Raw genomic sequence first — 20,405 nt, 5'->3', positions numbered from 1 at the left:
AGAGGCAAGTCAGGTCCAAATCTCGAGAAATATGCTAAAAAGCCCAGACATATTTGCAGGGCTGTGCACATTGGAGGGCTGGGCTCTCCACACCTGAGATGGATGTTGTAACCCTCTGTTCCAGCATGAGGCGTGGCCAGCATGAAGCTGGTACAAGCTAAACAAAAACTGGAACAGGAAGGGTAGCACACCCGTCCTCTTCTCATGTTTAGTTGTGCCTCTCATTTGGTGGCACTATGTTTTATCATAATGCATGACATTTCTTGTGCTATTTCTGCATTTTCCTGTGCTGTTCTCCTGCTGCTCCTTTTGTCTTTTGGCTCTTTTTGAGTCTCTTCCTTGGGTAGGCATTCCCACAAGAAGGATGTGGATGTATTTGTACCTCAGTCGCATTTCACATCCCAGTCCTGCTGTCGCATGGTCAGAAAGGCACTTTTTATCCGTGCCAAGCCTCACGCTGGAGAGAGGAGGCACTTGAAAAGGGACAAGACTTACTTCCAGGTCTCACTGTGCTTTCTGTGCCCTCCCTTGGCTGTGTTGTGTGCAGCACGGCACGCAGTGGGCCAGCTCGGGATGTGTCCGGTGCTCCTGTGCCCACGGGAAGGTGACCTGCAGCCCCAGGACCTGCCCAGCCCTCACCTGTGGACAAGGACAGCTGCAGGACACTGCCCAGGGCTCCTGCTGTCCCAGATGTGTGGGCCGTGGTGGTGAGTACTGTCTGAGCTCAGAACCTCCTTTTAGCCCCAAACCTGGAAAGCTTTTCTGTTCTTGGTCAGTTTTATTGGGAAGACACTGAAGACAAGCATGTCTCGTAATTCCCTTTCTGTCCTGCTGCCATATTTATATTTTTAATGGCTTCACCCATGGGCCAAGAGGTGGGAGCAAGCTTTAAGTAGTGAGCAGATGTGCCTAAGATGGCCTGATTTTAGGGATTAAAATTGGGAAAGAAACCTCAGGTATTTCTTGTGCACTTGGATTGCAAGTTCCAGAAATGCTTCTTCAGCTGTTGGGTGCCTTTTCTTGTGGAGTCCCAGTGGGAGAAGTGCATCCAGAGCTCTTAACTCACAAGCCCCTTGGAAAGTGGGGGAATTGTTACCCTCTTAACCTGCTGTGGCAAGCTGCAGTTTGGAATTCTGAGATGCACAAGAGCGGTGTTTTAAGCACGGGTTAAAGGGAGGAGAGGGCGTTGGAAAAGAAACCTGCCCCTTGTTTTCCTGTCCCTTAGAGCCTTGCTCCTTCGACGGCCACGTGTTCCAGGACGGCGAGGGCTGGAGCCTGGGTCGGTGCTCCAGGTGTGTCTGCAGGGATGGTGCAGCTCAGTGCTCCACAGCTTCCTGCCAGCCTCTGCTCTGCGGCCAGGTCAGGACCCTCCAGCCTTCTGGGAATGTTCCCCAGCACCTCCTTTTCCCTGGGCAGTGTGCATCTCTCATGCTGGGGAACAAATTAGCAAGCAAAACTTCTGGGTGACAAGTGGGTGATTTGGAAAAGAGATATTTGACCTTCTGGAATGGTGTGGAGTGATAGTGGAGCCTGTGTGTCTGTTCCCTAATACCTTCTTTCCCTATAATTTCATTTTTATCATCCCTTTGCTGGTTAATTAGGAAAAATTCTGTCTAAAGAAACTTCTTCTTGGTTTCTACTCAAAAAAATGATTTGGAGTTGATCAGGAAATGTTTTTATTTCTGTTGAGCGAAAGAATAAAAACCCAAGATTTATAATGGGCTTTATCTTCACAAATTTCAGTGTTTGGTTTGCAGCTGGAAAGTTTGATCTGCAGGTCTTGTTACTATTTTTTTTTGTACAAGATCTCTAGAATTGCATTTGAGAGTAGTCAAATGTGGACGAAGTTCCCCTTTTACCTCCAGAAATACTAGGCAACTTGAGCTGAAAGAAAAGTCCCAGAGCACTGTTCCTTCTGTCTGTGTTTAGAAAACAACAAAACTGGGAAGAGGAGTTAGGCAAGCTCATGGTTTTAGTCCATTTAGGAGAACAGGGACTCTGCTGTCTCCAAGGTCTTTGCTGTGGACAAGTGATGAGTTTTTAGCATTTATGCAGTGATCAACACAGCCAAAACCCTACAAGACTCTACACAGGGTTAGGAAAGGCAGCAAACTGTTCACAGTACTCCAGACTCTGGTCAAATCACTCTGGTTTTGGAATTCTTGTTATTATATTGAAAGTGCTGATGGGTGTGACTGTGCTCTTTGGATCTTTTTCGTGGGGCTTTTGCAACAGCATGCCCGGAACTGGCTCCCTGGAAATCCTTGTCTCTGACCTTGACTTTATGTTTTAGGGACTGCCATTTTCCAAGGATTTTTAATATATCCAGTGATGAACCCGAAAGTTCCCTGGCTGAGAACTCTTCACTGAGAAAATCAAAAGCAATACTCAAAAACCTTTTTCTCTGTTGGTGCTTTCCCAGCTTTCTGTTACTGGACCAGGTGTTTGGACAATTAACACTTTTTTGTTTTGGATAGATGAAACCCCACCAGTCAGTGTGTGTGTGTGTGTGTGTGTTAATTGTGTTTTGCTTTGTCCTGAGATATTCCATTAGTATTCATTTACTAAGTAGTCTGCATTAAAAGGAATTTATGCCTGCTTTAGATCCCTCTTTTCCCACTCCAAGTGGACTGGTGTTACCTTCTGAGCCACTAATGCTTAATCAGCTAATCATTAGGATCTAATTTATGGAATCAGGAGTGACTGTCTTGTTGCTGGGATGTATTTGAGAGCAATTGGCTGGCAGCATCCAAGTTAATGCAGCAGAAAGCCAGTTCTGATGGTGTTCCAGGCATTTCCTACCAAGGACATTTCCCAGTGGAAGGAACGTAAGCAGGATGTGCAAGGAACCTGTTCTGATCACAGCCAAACCTAACATTTTCTTGCATGGGCCTTTATCTCTGTCCCTTCCTTTGTTCTCCACTCCATCAGAAGCCAAGACAAAAATTCTCCCAGGATTAAACTCTCATCTTCCATCTTTCAGAGAACTTTGCTCTTCCCTAGGAGCTGGGGGAGAAGAATGTCAAAAATTCCTGTTGCATGCCACCAAAATACACAAAAAAGGTCTTTTAACTCTGCTGGGAAATTTTGTCTGTTAACTTTTGTGCAAAGTCTTCCACTCTTTCTTTGGAAGCTCAGGGTTTGACTGATGAACAGTGCTATTCCCAGCTGTTGGATGTACACGGACTGGGAGCAGTGGAGTTAGCCAGGTTTTGGATGGTTGGATTTGAGGCACGCAGGAAAAGTAATACTGGTGTGAAGTGCCAGCTTTTTCCAATGTGATTTAAATCCATCATAAGAAAATTGAAATTGGAAAAATCCAGTTTTAAGCATAATTTAGCATCTGCACAGACAGTATGGATGGATTTAACTAAAACAGTGCAGATGCCTGAGAGGTGGTGAGTGTAAATCATACCTTCAAAACCTCAAAAGGTGGCAATTCCAGAAAAAAAGCTTCTCTCATCCATCTCCTCTTTTATTGTGCTTCTCTGCACAGCTGTATAATTATTTTTTCCTCTGTATACCTGAATGTAAGCATTTTATGTCATGTGTATGAATTTATCTGCATCTCTCCATGCATTCCCACCTCAGTTGCCATCTAAATAAGCCCAGAAAATGAGGTAGAGAAAACATCTTTCAAGCCTTTTACTCTGCTCCTGTGCTGCTTTTCAGGCCAAAACGAAGCCCTGAGTGGCAGAGGGTTATCCCATGGGTGCTAAATGCCTGGAATTCCAAGCACTGATGCTGACCCCCATATTCATGCTTTCTTTTCCTTGTCTATTCCTTCTGTTTAGGAGGAAGTCATGGTTCTGCCTCCTGGAAAATGCTGCCCAGAATGTGTCCCCAAGCCCTGCTCGGTGTCGGGAAGAACGTTCCAGGTGACTTGTGACAAACCACACCAAAACCACTCCCAATTTTTGGCACATCTCCCTTTCCCTCCTCCCCAACCTCTGACTTTCTGCCAGCACTGATAGCTTACTACAAACGCTGCTTTTTTTCCCTCCTGGAAAGGCAGGAGAGCTGAAAGAAATGAGGGCTTGATAAGAATTTGCTGGCCAAAGCAGATGAGGCACTTTCTCTCCACACTTGTTTTGGAGGAGGAAAGCAGAAAGCACTGGTGGTCAAAGTATTTATAGCTTTCACTGTGTCATCTGGAATTAATTGAGTGCATTATTTAATGAATGTGGGATTTTCTGTCAGTGATTTCTTTTGGCTAATAATAGTAGTTCAGGCTTCCCCAATGCCACTAGATTGCAATTAATGAGAAATTCACACCCACAGTGTCATCTAGACATCAGCCCCTCTTCTTCCTGTTGGCTGAGCACGTAGAGATCAGCATTTTTTAAGCAAAGTTTATTATCTGATACAGACATGCAGGAGGAGCCATCATATTCCATAAGCAGCTCAGGTTTCTGGAAGGAATTTGGTCGTTTTCCAAGAGTGTTTAACAGCTCTATCCATGTTCTTTTTCAACAGCACGGGGAGCAGTGGCAAAAAAATGCCTGCACTACGTGTGTGTGTCAGAGGGGAGAGGTCAGGTGTGTGAGGGAGACCTGTGGCTCTGTCACCTGTGAGGAGGTACTGGAAAATCACCCACCTCTGACAGCCCAGCTGCACCTTCTGCTGTGCCAGGGGCCTCAGAGGGCCCTGCTCACTGCTGGGTGCTGTTTGCAGGGGCAGAGCAAGGTGCAGCGCCCTGGGAAGTGCTGTGAGGAGTGTGTGTCTGCCAAAGGCAGCTGCTTGGATGGCAGCACCGTCAGGTACCACGGGGAGATGTGGAACAGCACCCTCTGTGACTTCTGCATGTGCCACGAGGGGCACGTCACCTGCCAGGGAGCTGAGTGTGCCAAAGTGGAGTGTGCCAAGGTGAGAGAGGCTTTCTTCTCAAGTCTTGGGATTTTCTTTTTTCCCCTCCCTTTTTTGTGTTTCTTGACTTGAGGCACTCGAAGAACAAGCCCTTGTTTTGTGCAATCCCCTCAAAAACATTTCACAGGGAAAGAGAGCAAACCTGGAATTTCCCATGCAAGTTTGCACAGAGAGCTTCCATTGTGCAGCGAACCAGTGTGAATCAGTGACTAATTTAACTTGGATTCCCTCCCACGCTGTGTCTGCCTGCTGTCGTGGAGGGTCAGACAACACAGAGGATTCAGTGGTGATCACTGGATTTAGCAGGAGCTAAACATGGGGAAAATGTGCAGGTCAGAGATGGTTAAAAGCCTAAGAAATGTTCGTTTTATCCTCATTCTGCCTGCTGCAGTGGCTTTCAGGAAGGTAGCTGGATATGGAAGTCAGTGTTCTACTTTTCTTAATTTTTTCCATGTCACTCTCAGCATGGAAGTGAGGCTGGCAAGGTGTTTTATTCCCAGTGCTGTTTACTCCAAAACTAATACCCTCCCTGCCAGGTTATGTTATATTTGCTCTGCAGTGGATGTGCAAAATGCATTAGATAGGGTTGAATGCTTCACCCTCATGCTTTGAATTGGCTTTTTTTGCAGTGGGATAAGAATTCTGTGTTGTTTGTCAGTGAGAGGATTGGGATTGGTCATCTTGGAGAAGAGAAGGATTTGGGGTGACCTAATTGTGGTCTTCCAGTACCTGAGGGGCTCCAAGAAAGGAGAGACTTTATCCTGGAGTGACAGGATAAGAGGGCATGGCTTCACACTGGCAGAAAGTAGGTTTAAATTGGCTATTGGGAGCAAATCCTTCCCTGTGAGGGTGGTGAGGCCCTGGCACAGGTTGCCCACAGAAGCTGTGCCTGTCCCATGCCTGGAAGTGTCCAAGGCCACTTGTCCTTTCCAACCCAGACCTTTCTGTGATCCGTTTCAGTTGGTGGGCTCTTACCTGTTTTATACCTACTACTCCACAGTGTCAGTGAGGAAAAGGGAAAGAATTGTGGCCTCCTGGGTTTTCTGCCTCAGAGGTGATGCTTTTCTGGTGACCCTGCCTGTGTGTGCTAAATCTTGAGCAGCAGCAACACCCTTGTGGTGTGTCTGAGATCCAGCCAAAACCCAGCATAATGGTTTCACTGGATTAGCTTGTTTTAAGGAGTGTTCAAAGGAGTAAAAATCCACACCTGGGCTCCCAAATGGTACACAAAAGTGTGCATCAAGGCATAAAAGTGGATGTTCACCTGTGGCTGTGCCTTTGAAACAGCCAAAATGCCCTGAGTGTGGGACCCAAAGTCACCCCTGCCGTGGTGCTGCTGCTGATCACGGGACCTGAAACCGTGCAGAGACATTTTGCTGGATGAAAAGTCGTGGTTGTCATAAAACCTCGTGCACTTGCAGCTGTTGGAGCGAGCTGCCTGCGTGCTCCTGGCTGTAAATTGGATCATTTACACTAATGATGATGGCGTGCTGTCATGGCTCAGTGGGGAGGGTTAGTTAATATTCATGCTCACATCTTGGGTACTGACAAAAAAAACAATCCACCGCTCAGAAAAGCCAGGGGTGTCTTCCACAACAATAGCTGGAGATGTTAACATGTAGGGTTCAAAACCCCTCAAGTCCTAGTTGGCCTCAGTAGTGCAAGGGGTGCATAATTAATTACAAGAAAATGTTTGCTCAGAAAGCAAATGCCGTTTTCTTTTTCCTTTGTATTTTCCTTCTGAAGTTGCAGTCTGTTTACTTAGGCACCTGCCTCAATAAATCAGGGCCAGTGTGAAGCCAGGAGCTCTTGGATTTCTCTCTCCACAAGGCACTATTAATTTCCTGGTCACATCGTCCTACTGGAAGTGTAATGAGACCACAGACAGGAACTGCAAGAGGTTTAGCTCCAAACCCTTTCAAACAAACTCATCCAGCAAAGTGTCCATGGTGATTCTGACCTAATCCTCAAAAAGCCATTTTCAGGAGACTGTGAGCATGTTCTCCACCTGGAATGTGATGAATCTCTCTGCAGCAAAGCCGCAAGTTATCTCCCACAGCCTCTCCCTTTTCTGAGCCTTGGCAGAGCAGCATAGCTGCATTTTTTGGGGGCTAGGCAAGCCGTGTTCCATGGATAGCTGCTCCCAGTTTTCCTATAGCCTGTGTTTATGGATGTGGGTGGGGATGGCAGAGTTTACAGTACACAGTAGTGACATGAGATCCAAACCCTGCCAAAGGCATTTTGGAGTAATTGAAGAGCAGAGATGTATAGAAGCAGCAGGGAGAGATTTAGCCATGTGTGGTCCTCAGTGACTAGGAACCAGATGGTTCTTCCTCTGCTCCCCTGCTCAGGAATGCGCCAGGGATGCCAGAGTGTGGCCTGGCTTAGGTGTTCTCCCTTGGTGAACCTAACAATGATCAGTGCTGCTGCTGCCCTGTCTGTGTCTTTAATAATTCCCTCACAAAAACTGAGTGTCCCGGCATGGCACAGGGAAAATTGTCCTGGAACAGACACCCAATTGGCATAAATCAGAAAAACTTACTGGCCATCTTGGAAACCAGAGCTGTTTCTTGTGGGCTGCGTCCTGGTTCCCTAGGAAATCTTTTCTGAATGTTCAGCTTTCACTTGGGCACAGAGAGTCGTGGTGAATTGGGGCACTTTATTCCTTTCTCCTGCTGCTAAATTCTTATCTTCAAACTGAAGTTATTTAAGTGGAATCTACAGAGCTGTGCAGCTGTGACAAAGAACAGGCTTTTTCCATCTGGGATAAATAGAGCATGTGCTTTGAAATTCTCTTGGGGAAGTAAAAGTAGAACACTGAAAAGGAAGGTAAGCCTCTATGCATTGAGGTCCTGAGGTTGGCCTGGTGAAATCCCAGTGATCCAGGGTAAAAAGAGGGAGTATTTCTCTGCAGGATTTGGGGATGAGGTAATGGCCTCAGCGCTGAATTCCGAGGCCTTTCCTGAGGTTTGTTCTGCAGCTTCAGTATTGGCCAAGCACGTTTTCCGAACTCTGCCTACAGAGATGAAGTGGGATAGGGAGAAGATAAGGTGAAATTAGATATTGGAGATTGCATTCCAGGGCAAGAGCTGTTCTGCCTCGGCATTCCACAGTGGTTTTGGTGACGTCGATTCCGTTGGAATTGCTGCAACCTTTCTCTTCTTCACAGGGTGAAGAATTAATTCACTTAGAGGGGAAGTGCTGTCCTGAATGTATCTCCAGCCATAGTGACTGTGTTTACAAAGAACATGCCAAAGCTGTGAGTATCCTTGTGCTTTGCAGCAGGGAATAGTGAGTTCTGCTCGCAAAGGTTTGGAGGGGCTGGCTCTCCCCCTCCGGTTCTGAGAAGGATATTATCTGCAAGTGTGGCAGCAAAATAATCCATTAATACAGTCTGCAGATTGCTTTTGCAGTTTGCAGAAACACTTGTGTGCATCTGCTGCAGAATTTCAGTTTTCCTTGGTCTCCTCTGTGCGGCTCAATCAATCATTTTCCTTTAATATTTAATATTCCTACTCGGAGGTTTCCTGCACATTTCATAAAGATAGTTGATTTTAATTGTACCAAGCAGAAGCTACAGAGCTGGGGCAGTGTGTAGCTTTCTGCCAATGTATCCCACTGATTATAATCTTTACTGCAACAGGAGCCCATTATTAATATTTTCAAGGAGCTTCCCTCTGAAGTTAAAGAGAAAGGGAACGTTGATTATCTCAGTTTAAATATTCCAGTAGTGGACTTTTCATTGCCCTCACACACGAGGGTTGGAGCTGATAGCTGCTCTTTGCCAACAGAATTGGGAAATGGGAAATTTAATATTATTTGGGGCTATTTTTTTAGATGCTGAGCCTTTCTTTGCTCAGATCCCTTTCTGTGTCCCGGGTGAGGTAAAACACTGAGGTGTGAGTTTTACCTCTTGAGTTTTTCACCACTGAGTTTTTTCCCAGCTGGCGCTTTCCGAGAGAGGAGCTGGCAGGAAAGCCTTGCGAGCGTTTGAGATGCCTGCTGTCTCTTTCCTGGCTCTCTGAAGGCGCGTTTCTCCTGCAGGACGGGCAGAGCTGGGCAGAAGGGCCGTGCCGGGAGTGCGAGTGCCGGGACGCGGCGGTGACCTGCTTCCAGCGCTCCTGCCCGCCCTGCCGGGAGGCCCAGGGAGACTGCTGCCCGCGCTGCCAGCCAGGTACACAGCCAGGGCAGCCCTTGCCTTCTTCTGGGAGCCCTGCAGCCTTCGCTGCCCCGCGCCAATCTTACCTAGTCCCCAGTTTGCAGTCGCTGATTAACTGGTTTCCCTGCAATTTAGTCCTTAGATAAGTTTGAGGCTCCCGGTGACTTCCCCTGGTTCAAATGACAGCTTTCTTTTGGCATAGGAAGTTCTCCTCGGAGTTGGTGTTTTAGAAGTGTTTTGTCTTTTTTCTTCCGCTGCTCCTTTCTGAATTCAAGAGTTCATTTCTGAATTCTGAAGTTTATGGGCTCCTGATTATTTCTTGGGAGTGGGAAGAAGGAATGTGCATACACTGTTAAAGCCACAAGCTCACCTGAGGCTGAATGGCTGCCAGTTAATAATTGTTTAGAAAGACTAGCATAGCCTTGGCTTATATGGTAATTTTGCCTATAAATTCCTTTTTCTCCAGGATATTGTCATTCCCCTGGATTTACATTTCATGGTTGGGAGGCTTTAGTTGTGGGTTGCTCATTCTTTTTGGTAGCTCTTCTTGTTGCAGTCACATAACTTTGGTTTTATCAGGGTGCTCCAGTTAATGCTTTATCTCAGTAAAAAAGAAAATAGCTTCACAGTTTAATTGTGCTGGAGTGCCTGGGCACATTTGCCTTCTTCTTGTTTTAAAGCTTGTTATTTGCAGCATGCTAATGGAAATGCAAAGCACTAGAGATAGAAAAGTGAAGGAAACAGGCTTTGGAAAGTTCTGATGGAATTGTCCTGGATTTGTGAGAGGGAACAGCATCTGCACGGGCTGCTGAGGAAGGGATAGATGATACAGTATTCTCAGCAGCTCTCCCTTCTCCTTATCAAGAATTGTCTCTGTCTGCTGGTTATCCTTGAAAAAGTGGTCATTAGCTTCCATCATGGTAGCATTTTGGAAAACCCAGGCTTTGGAGTCATGGTATTGGACATCCAAAGCCAAGCCTGCATTTTTTGTGTCCTGAAAGGTAACTGGCAATTTCCCTCACCCAAACCTACTCTTTTCCCTCTGTATTTTTTCTGTCTTGCTTCAGGCCGTTGATTCCTGGTCACTTACAATTTTCACTGCTGAGAAACCATGTGGACAGTGAATACCCCTTTAATCAATTGCCTAGAAAATCTGAGTCTGTATAATGGCTTCTCACCTACTGAATAGAGCAATAAAACATTTAGCACCTTTGATATAATCTACCATATAAAAACCCACTCCAAAGCCAGCACACCTTGCACCACCCAGGGAAACGAGCCGTGAATTTCACTTTGCTTTCCGAGTTGCTTTGTTTTGCTCCTCCCTGGCTGCCAACACTGCTCTGTGTGTTGCCCCTGCGGCAGGTGAGTGCCACCCAGACTGTGCGAGCTGCTCCCAGGCCTCTGATCGCTGTGACTCCTGCCGGGACCCCAGGAAGCGGCTGCAGGACGGGCGCTGCGTGGAGATGTGTGAACGGGGCTTCTACCAGCTCGGGGGGGCCTGCTTAGGTAACTTCTGCCAGGGCTTAGACCCCCCTCCTCTGCTGCATGCTGTGGGATCCCATGGGGTCATCCCGAAGAGACTGCCAGGCTTTGGATGGAAAAGCATCCAGGCACGTGCTGTGCTGTTTGTGAGGTTTCAGATGGAAGCAGAAGCAAATTGTTGAACTCTTGAGCTAAAATCAGGCAAAATCGTCTCATTTTGTCAGAGCAGGGGGGGTTCCTTCTGCATCAGGGATTTGGGATTGATTTTTCTTCCCTCCTCTTTCTCCTGGCAGCCTGCAATGAAACCTGCTCAGCCTGCACCAATGGGTTTGAGTGCTCCTCATGCCAGGCGCCCCTGCTGCTGAAGGACGGGCAGTGTGTGCCTTCCTGTGGGGAGGGCTACGTCCAGGATCAGCTCCTCTGCACAGGTACCTCCCAGCAAAAGGGGCTGCAGTCCTCTGGGATGGCAAAGCAGCAGGCAAAACTTTGCCTGGGCTATGAGAAGCCTCTCTCTTGAGGCATCTGCTGTTGACATAGGTGTTAATGTTCACCCTACAGTAAAGGAAGGGGTGAGTGAGCAGAGGAACCAAGCCATGCAGGGTAAAATTGATCACTGCTTGGGGAAATATCTGTGACGGTTCCTCAGTGGATCAGTTCTGTTGTGTGATTCTTTGACTTCAGTGCAGACTGCCTGCACCTGTTCAGGATATGGTACTCTGAGGTGTATAGAACATTGCCTGGAAGGGTGGGGGGTTGATAGGACTCAGAAAATACTTCCTGGGGAAGTTTCCTGCTTGGTTTTGCCGTTCATTTGCTCCGTACTGTGCGCTCTTCCTGCAGGAAGTGCACTGAGCTCGCTGCTCTCAGGAAGCATTCTTACAAAGTAAAATTGGTAATTCTATAAAACGCTGAGCTGTGTCTAAATCCTTTATCTTAGCAGTTGGAAGGACTGAGAGTAAGATTGGAAAGTTAGCTTTCTCTTTGATGGGACTATGACAGTGCTTTTATGAGCTTCCCCTGCTCCTTTGAAATACTTTAAACTCTTCCCAAACTGTAAAGCAGCTGCTTTTTCATCATGGCAGTTTAATTGTTTTCTCTAAAATTAACACTTTTCTCATCTTGATGTTGGCCTTTTTAGAAGGCTTCTAATTATTTCTGCAGCTCTGATTCAGCAGAGGAGTGGAGCAAATGCTTAACTTCTGAGCCATCGCTTTAATTTCTTTGGAAGTAACCCTCCTGCTCTGAATTAAATACAGGCAGAGGGCTTTTGGCACATTTCAGGGCAAAGCACTTTAGATGGTAAGTCCAGCTTCCTTTTCTGAAGTGGCTTCCCTTGAAGAGCTGACCACTTGTTTCAGGTTTTGAAAGTGTGAAAAAATCTGTGCTCCAGCAGCCTCTACAGTCCAGGGCACCATTGTGTGTGTATAAACAGACAAGAGACACCCAGTCCGAAAGAATTTGTAGGCTTAAGTATCAAATAATCTTCTACTTAATTTGGTTTTATTTTATCATTTCCTTGTCACCTGCTTGTGGTGTTTTAATTGGCAGTGCCCGTGCACTGCTGGAGGGGTAGGGAAAGGCTAACGTTTCATTTTATTGCTGGTTTGTAGATTACTGATTGTACGCTCCATCCAAATTTGCAGTCACGCATGCTTGTGGCTGGATGTTGCTGGGAAAATTTGTTCCTCTTTCCTCAAGGGAATTAAACCAATTTGCTTTAGTTCTGCCTGGCTGCATTTTCTGCATAAAGTCAAACCAGTGGAGAAAGTCTTAAGTTTCAAATGCTGTCCGTAATTCATGGCCATTCACTCTTTTCCTTGTATCCTCTTTATTGCTGCAAATCTCTAATCAGATTGTCGAGACGGGCCTCAGACCGTTCCAAAAGATTTTCCTCATAATGGTTTTAACCTCTACAATAAGCATGTTCCAAAATCACAGAAAGGATGAACTAGACTGTGTTAATTGCTGTAGCCCCAGTAAACTCCCTCTTGAGAAATTTGCTCTGGACTTGAGAGACTTAACACCAGGTTCCTTGCTCTATCCTCTTGTTGGAACACTGTTGTCTGCATTGTAGAAAAACACAGTGAATTAGCCTTTCCTTTTGTTCATGTTTTATAACAGCTGGTTTAATTGAGTCTCTTTTGAATTTTTGATTACAGTTGTTTGATCTCTGCCCTATTTGAATCCTACACCAGGGTTGTTTCCTGCCCCCATCCCTCTGCTTGCTTTTGTGAAGAATTAAAACCATTAAGAGAAAGTAAAATTGAGAATAAAAGGTAATAAGTTCAGTTATGTAGCAGTGGATTTAAAGTTCATGGTCGAGTTTGTGTCAGGCGGAGTGGTGGGTTCTCCCTTGGCAGAAACAGAACTAACTCCCCCACCAAAGGCAATGCAAAGGGAAGCAAAAATAAACTATGTCAGCGTGGTAGAATGGAAGGGCTCAAAGGACTTGCAGTGTTCAATGCTCTCACTGCATTTTTCTAACTTAATTATTTATGTTTTCAGGATTATTCAAAAGCCCAGGCAGAACTGGAGTGTTCCTGCTTTCATCTCCCAAAATGCCAATGTTGAAGTGTGTAACTTGACACTAACAGACCCTGGAGCAAACCACGTGGATTCCTGCTGCCTATTGTTGCTTTTCCCTGCTGTCCCTAGCTGTGGAGGATCCTCCAGGATCCAGCACAGCTCAGCTGAGCTTGCCGAGCTCCCAGGGAAGAATGCAGGGCAGAGGTGGCACAGATCCGTGGCACCCCAAAGCCAGCAGTGCCTCCTGTGTTCTTACTGGGATACCACTGGCATTCCCCTCCTGCCGTGGTCAGACCTGGGAGGGTTTCGGGTGTTTGCAGAAGTTTGGTGAGCTGCAAAAGAGCCCCTACAAATCCCAACTGGAAATAGCCAGGGGGGTGGAATCAGCTTCCTGGCCATGCAGTCACTTCTGTTGATTTATTTTCACGAAGCCACTTGGTTGCTGAAAACAAAGATGTTTGAGCTGACAGTGGCTCATGGAATGCTTCCATTTTCCCCCTGCTCCTTCTGTGGAGCTGGTGCCTGCCTGTTTGGGTGAGGAGCAGCTGCTGAGCCTGGCAGTGTTCCAGTGCTGAAGGAGCCAGGGATTCTGGAGGAAGGGTTTGTGATCAGGGAATCACAGAATGGTTTGGGTTGGAAGAGACTAGAAGGATTATTGTGTTCCAGCCCCTCTGCTGTGGACGCTTTCCTCTATCCCAGGTTGCTCAGAGCTCCATCCAATCTGGCCTTAAACACTTCCAGGGATGGGGCAGCCACAGCTTCTCTGGGCAACCTGTGCCAGGGCCTCAGCCCCTCACAGGGCTTTGCCAAGGGCCAGCAAGAGCCAAATGGTAAGTGTTTAAAAACACAGTCAGGCTGCCAGCAGGGAAAAGTGTCTCTTGGAAAGGAGCAGCACCTCCAGGGAGGAATTAAGGACTTTGCAAATGACTAGGACTGTTCAGATGTGCTGGCATACTGAGACAGGTTAACAGGCAGGGGTCCCAGCTGTGCAGTGGGAAGTCTGCAATTAAAGGATCCGAGTCCTGGCACCCTCTCTTTCAAAAACATGTTGAAAGTTAGAGTGAGCTCAGAGAGGATCAGCACAGTCAGGTATGGAAGGTGAAGTGAGGACATTTCACTGCTTAGAAATTTACAGCATGAACTCATCCTCTGCAGTTAACTTTTGAGTGTAGACGTGCCCTGAGAAATCATCCAAGCTGGAATGAGATGCAGGTTTTTTATCAGCAAGGGAAATTATCGACTGGAGCAGGAAACTGTGCTCAGGCTCTGCCTTGGGATGGGATGGTTGGTGTTTGTTGTGTGAGGGGAGGATCCTATCCAGTACAGGATGCCCAGGGTCCTTTTGAGACACCCCTCACATCGGGGTGTTCAGGAACCAGAGGGGCTGCAGCATTCTGGAAAGATCAGGAAGGAGGTGGAGGGAGAGAAGGTGCAGGAGGGTGAGAAGGGGGAGAGCAAGCAGCTAATCAGGACAAGGAAAGGTAAAATAAACCAAGGTGGAAGTGTGGAGAAGGAGCACCCAGAATGCCCAAGGACTGGGCATGAGTCTTGCTCCCTGAACACTCCCTGTGCTAACCCCAAGTGTTCAGTTCCCTCGGCGTGAGATGGAGCTGATAGCTCTTCCCTGCCTTGGGCAGCAGGGAGATCCCCTGGGATGGGGTGCTGTGCCCCTCTGTGCCATATGACTCATGTATAACGTGCTCTCAGTGCTGTGGATGAGCTGCTGCTGTGCCTGCAGGTCCCTGCGTGGCACTGAGGCTGCTCACAGATGAGTTTTTCTTGGGTGGCTGCAACTTCAGATGTGTTGGCAGGGCAAACATCAAGAAGCTCCCTTTTCTCCCACCTGCCACTGACTGGGAGCACAAGCATGTACTTGCCTTATTGTGAAATAACGAATCGAAGAACATCTTTGGAACATATTTGGGTGTAATTGAGAAAACAAAAAAAACCCACAAAACACCTTAACAGCTGCAAGAACTGTGATTTGCACCGTTCGTGCAACACTGCTAGCACAGGATTTGATAGGAGGCTGTGTCCTATATTTTCCCTAGGAACTACTCAGGCTGAGCATGTGAGGATTCCTGATAAGTCAGTTCCTTCTGCACCTGGAAGGACAGGAGCAGTTGTTTCTAGAAGCAGGCTGGCTTGTTCTTTGTCCTGCCAAACCTTGGCTGCAGCCCTGCAGCACAGTTCTGTGTTTGTGCCCGGGGCTGGGTTACTGTCAGCAGCCACCCCGAGGATCTGAGTTTTAGGTAGCCTGTGGTGGGATCTCTTCCTATTCCCACTTGTGCTCCAGGGACTTTACAGTGTTCCCAACACTCCTCCTGGGCTGATAACAGCTACACCAACTGCCCTGCTCTGTGCTGCTGCCACATTCCATGTGCAGAGCGCAGCTGGGAGTTGTCCTGCTGGGGTGGCTTGGGTGAAAGATTCCAACCTAAGAGCAGCAGGGGGTTGTGTTTGTTATTTTTCATCTTCTGTGGCCGTGAAAGCCTGAGCACACCTGAGAAGAAGTGCAGTGGTGCAGGCCCTTGGCTGTAAAGGGCTGGTTGGAAAGGGGCTATTGGGTGACCCTACACCTTTCTCCCCTGCAGCCTGCCACGAGTCCTGCTCCTCGTGCTGGGGAGCTGCTGAGAGCCACTGCCTGTCCTGCAAGGACCCGTCACACGTGCTCCAAGCTGGGCTCTGCCTGCCCAGCTGTGGCCAGGGCTTCTACCCAAAGGATGGCGTCTGCACCGGTAAATACCTGTGAGAGGAATGCTCTGCACGAGCAGGAGTCAGTATTTCATTTAGCTGTGCAGCAGCTGGGGCTTTATTCATGTCTGACGAGCCAGCTGCACCCTGAGCATTCATAGGGGATGAGGGAAGCTGCTGTTTGTTTGTGAGATTATTAATTCATTTACACTAATCAGATGCTGAAAGGTTTGAGGGGTTTTTCCTCGCCGAACAGCTTGGAAAGCTGAGCTGTTTCTGAGGGCTTGACAAATCCATTTGTCTGTGGAAAGAAAAATGGCCTTTGCCAGCAGCTTTCTGTAAATTTAATTATAATTCAGCATCACAGTAACTAATACCTGCACAGCAGATGTGCTTTGGGAGCTGGGAAGGTTTGCTGGGAAAAAGGGAGAAGAGGTGGCTAGAGGGGATTAAAAGACCTAAGTCAAACAGAACCTGAAAAGGGGAAAAAAATCTCAAATAAGGAATCTGGCATTTGCCATGTGCATTCCAGTCTAACATGGATTGCTGTTGGCAGCCACCTCCAGCTGCTTTGGGAGGACTATCCATGGTCAGCCAGGGCTTGTTGGGCTTCAGGTGTGTGGCTCACACAGGTGTGTGTGGGCCAAGCTCGCTAGGGAGAGCTTAAAAGCTGGAACGTGGTGGCAAAATTGCTGCTATTTGTGCTTATTGTGGATGACCAGCTTCCCCTTCATTTTGGTCACGCAGTTTTATTCACCTATGTTTTAAGTCTGCAGGCTTGAAATCTTATAGCTGGAAATAATTTAAGTTGAAAAGGAAATTTAACTTAGGTTTGGTTCTTATTGCCAGAGGTTTCTCAAAACCCCATAGCTGTTCCTTGAAGCCTCTGAGAATCAGACCTTTCACTTTCTACCAAAATCCATGCATTTTGATACTCAGCTGGAGAGCTGCTTTATCTAGTGAAAAGAAACAGAAATTGGTTAAGTAAAATGCTTGACTGTAATAAACATCCAGCAGCATATTGCCTTAGGGAAGCCAGAGTTCCATGGACAACAGGTCAGTTCACTTCAGAGCTGATTGCCTGGCATAATATAGACCACAGGAACTGATAAGAAAAATTATCATGCTTGATTTTAGCTGCATTTTCCCACTTTGAAGAAAAGAGGGAGGAGGGAAATTAGCATTTTTTGAAATTACCTTTCCCCGCCTCCTTCCTGAACAGCCTGGTAACTGCTGCCTGCTGTGCACTGCCATGTAAACATTTATGGGGTGCCTTCCATCCATGGGGGGAGAGGCTAATGGCTCTGCTGCTGTTCTTCTCGTGGCAGCTTGTGGCCAGTTCTGTGAGAGGTGCTCTCCAGAGGCAGCCAGGTGTGTGAGCTGTGCTGCAGGGAAGCTGCTGCACGAGGGGAGCTGCCTCCCTCAGTGCCCCCACGGGCATTTCCCAAGCAGCAATGGAAGGTGCACAGGTAAGAGGGCTGTTTTTGCATCACCCTTTCCTAGGCTCTCAGGGCACCCCCCTTGTGTTGTCTGCTCTTCCCCGGTCGTGGGGAAGGAGTTTTGATTTTTTGGTTTTTTTTTTGTTTTCTTTGGTTCACTTGTGATGGGTTGTCTCAAATAACCTCTTTTCCTTGTCAAACGTGCTGAGATACACATTCAAAACATCGTGTGAGCGAGAGTTATTACTGGTAGTGCTTATTAATACATGGGCACTTCTGCTCTCATTAGTTCACCTGGCTGAGTCTCATTCCAGCTGGGAGTTTTCTACAGCTGGAGAAGGCTGTAGTCAGCAACACCAGCCGGAAGGAGTAAAAATGGGATGTTTCAGCTCTGTGTGCTCTGTTTCTCTACCAGCTTGTCACACTTCATGCTCCACGTGCCAGGGACCTCTGGCCTCTCACTGCACCTCCTGTTCCTTCCCTCTGGCACTGCGCCAGGGCCAGTGCCTGGAGAACTGTGGAGAGGGTTTTTACCAGGATCACAACATCTGCAAGGGTAAGCTCTGGACTTGGGGTAAGTTCCCCAGCTGCTGCAAACTAGGTTTTGTTTTTACTTTATCCTATGCTGAACCGGTCAATGCTTAACTCCTGCCTTTCCTGCTGATTGTTTTCTGCTGTGAGAAAAAGTGAATTTTCCCACTTACTTTCACACCCCCAGGATTTAATGATTTCTGGGACCTTTTTTTTTCCTCTTCTCTGTGTACATTTGCTGAAATAAATGTACATTGCTCCCAGGTTTTTCTCAACACCAGTTAAGAGGTGGGTGAAATTCTACACACATCTGGTATGAAATTCCACATATTTGTGGTATGAAATTCCACATGCATCTGGCAGATTTGCAAAGACTGAGGTCATCTTTGCAGTAGTGGGAAAAGCGAAAATTGGGAGGGTTAATTTCTGCTTCGTGTGAGCCCTTCACACGAAGGGCTTTTCTCCTGTCATTTCTTGCTGTCCCTCCTAATGAGACTGAGCTCACTGTTGCAGTTCCAGAAATTAAAGGAGAATTGGCTGTCTGTAGCACAGGACTGCAGTTTTTTATTTGTTCACCAGCTTTACTCAGGAAAAATCCGCTCCTTGGGGGCAGTGGGTGGAACGATGTCAAAATATTTTTCTAAAATCCCTGTTCCACTGTAGACAGCAGGACCAGATGCTGCTGGGTCTGTTGGGTCTCTGGGAAGCTGTCCCGTGTCCTTCTCCCTGGGAAAGCTGTGGCTCTGATGGCTCTCTCCCTCTGTGCCCAGGTTGCCACCCGTCCTGCCGCTCCTGCTCCGGCCCGGGACCCGCGCGGTGCCTGCAGTGCCGGGCACCCGAGGATGTCCTGCAGCCTCACCTGCCCGGGGAAGGAGCTCTCCATGGCCTTTGCCTGCCCCTCTGCCCATCCCATTTCCACGTGGATAGCACAGGAGTCTGCAGAGGTGAGGAGAGCTGTTCAGAGCCCTTGGGTGTTACAGGGGAGCTTGTAGGGCATTTGATTTGTACAGCCCTGCGCTTGCCTCGTGACTGCCATGAGTGTTTAAACTCTGGAACTTTCCAAATGGCACATCCTAGTGCTTTTGAGGGAAAATGTAATCTGCATAAGACTCCTGACTAAAAGAGTCAGGTACTTTCTTTTTGAATGCCTGTGTTCAAGCCTGCACAGCTCAGCTCCTTTCCATTGAAGCCAGGTACGTGATTTTTAGCACTGCCTTACTTTGAAGCAGGATAAACCCTTAAATCCTTTCCAAAAAAGACTGAGCTTTCTCCTTCTTAGCCCTTGGAGCAGGTCAAGACATCCCGCAGCAGTCTTTTCTTTTGAGGAAGCTCTTCTGCTACGTGCCCTGCAGCACACCTGCCATCCCTGCTCCTGAAATACCAACTAGGAAGCTTTTCCATGAAGGCTAGAGTTTGGAAAAGTGGGTGGTAATGGGATGTACATTGGGAATATGTGTTGTTTCCCAACAATCAGAGAGATAGTGACTTAAGTAAAGTAGTAATAATAACAATAGTAACAACATGACAAGTGGCTATTTCTTCCTGCTGGGAAAAAAACTATCTTTTAAAAGTGGACATAATTTAAAATCCAGTCATCTTTATTCTATAACTGGTGCTTTGAAAAACAAACCAACAACATTGTGCAGAACAGAAGCATGTTCATATGTAGGGCAAAATGCTGGTTTTGTAGAGTCACAGAATGGCCTGGGTTGGAAGGGACCTTCAAGATCTCCCTGGCTGCCAGCTACGTGTAGTTGTATAAATGATGTTATTTAATTTAATTTCCTCTGTCCAGCCCTGTGTCTTGTCTCCCCAGAGTCCAGAGGTCTGTCTGTGTTCAACTCACATGGTGGAACCTGTGGCCTCCAGCCACTCTAATAAGTATGAGGTTTTTGGCTAGTGTGTTTGTGTATTTATTTAATCAGATGGCTTAACTGAAGATGGTTTGGTTTAGAGTCAGTTCCAGGAAAGAAATGCATTTTTTAGCTGCACTCCTCCTTGCTCGGCCATGCTTGTGCTGAGCATTCGTTTCAGGTGGCCAGTCCACCTCTGTGGGTGTTTGCTCCAGACTGGCTGATGATAACTGTGCAGTGATAGGAAACCCTGCCTGGAGTGACTGCAGGGTGACAACAGAAGGTGACTTCAGCAGCTGGTAAGTTTGCAGAACCCCGGAGCTCTTCCAGGGAGGACAGCAGCATCACATGGTGTTGGGCAGCTCAGCTTTGCATTTCAGAATGAATGGTGTGGATGCAAAAAGATATTAGATATGCAGCTGTCTCTGCCTGCTCCTTATCTTCAGGAGCTGCTCTCTACTTTGTACTCCTTCCTACCTCTCACAAGCATATTTTGAGGCAGTAAGGAGTGAAATAAGGCAGAATTAAGGTGGTTTTCTGTGTGTTGTCATTTCTCCCCTTGCTGCAGAGTGCCACTCCTCCTGTGCAGACTGCGTGGGCAATTCTTCCCAGGACTGCACGGCTTGCCCAGCTCCCCAGGTGCTGCTGCAGGGCAGGTGCCTCCCCTCGTGTCCTGAGGGGCTCTTCAGCCACAGGGACCACTGCTCCCGTGAGTGCACCTGCAATTAGAGATGCTGTCTGGTTTCTTTGAAGCTGCTCAGGTATTTTCAGGGCAGAATAGCATAGTGCAGTTTCAGGGAATGGAATCTCCTCCTAATGTGAGAGGGATGTGCACTTGGAGTCATACATTGC

General features: G+C 47.3%; 1 protein-coding gene across 3 annotated transcripts in view; it reads left to right on the top strand.

Annotated features, from left to right (window-relative positions):
* FRAS1 (Fraser extracellular matrix complex subunit 1) overlaps window positions 1-20,405 on the top strand; it is a 102,691-nt gene that overhangs the window by 33,278 nt on the left and 49,008 nt on the right. For all 3 annotated transcript variants that reach the window (XM_039709476.1, XM_039709477.1, XM_039709478.1), the window contains 14 exons: window positions 548-707; window positions 1,226-1,359; window positions 3,795-3,878; window positions 4,477-4,578; window positions 4,675-4,866; window positions 8,036-8,125; window positions 8,911-9,040; window positions 10,391-10,534; window positions 10,804-10,938; window positions 15,631-15,774; window positions 17,059-17,199; window positions 17,585-17,725; window positions 18,471-18,644; window positions 20,122-20,262. In XM_039709476.1, the coding sequence (XP_039565410.1) occupies window positions 548-707; window positions 1,226-1,359; window positions 3,795-3,878; window positions 4,477-4,578; window positions 4,675-4,866; window positions 8,036-8,125; window positions 8,911-9,040; window positions 10,391-10,534; window positions 10,804-10,938; window positions 15,631-15,774; window positions 17,059-17,199; window positions 17,585-17,725; window positions 18,471-18,644; window positions 20,122-20,262 (1,912 nt within the window). The remainder of the gene's footprint in view (window positions 1-547; window positions 708-1,225; window positions 1,360-3,794; window positions 3,879-4,476; window positions 4,579-4,674; window positions 4,867-8,035; window positions 8,126-8,910; window positions 9,041-10,390; window positions 10,535-10,803; window positions 10,939-15,630; window positions 15,775-17,058; window positions 17,200-17,584; window positions 17,726-18,470; window positions 18,645-20,121; window positions 20,263-20,405) is intronic.

Source organism: Passer montanus, unplaced genomic scaffold (genome assembly GCF_014805655.1).
Source record: "Passer montanus isolate IOZ18808 unplaced genomic scaffold, ASM1480565v1 scaffold210, whole genome shotgun sequence".
Taxonomy (NCBI): Eukaryota; Metazoa; Chordata; class Aves; order Passeriformes; family Passeridae; genus Passer; species Passer montanus.
This window is presented reverse-complemented; position numbering and strand designations above follow the sequence as displayed.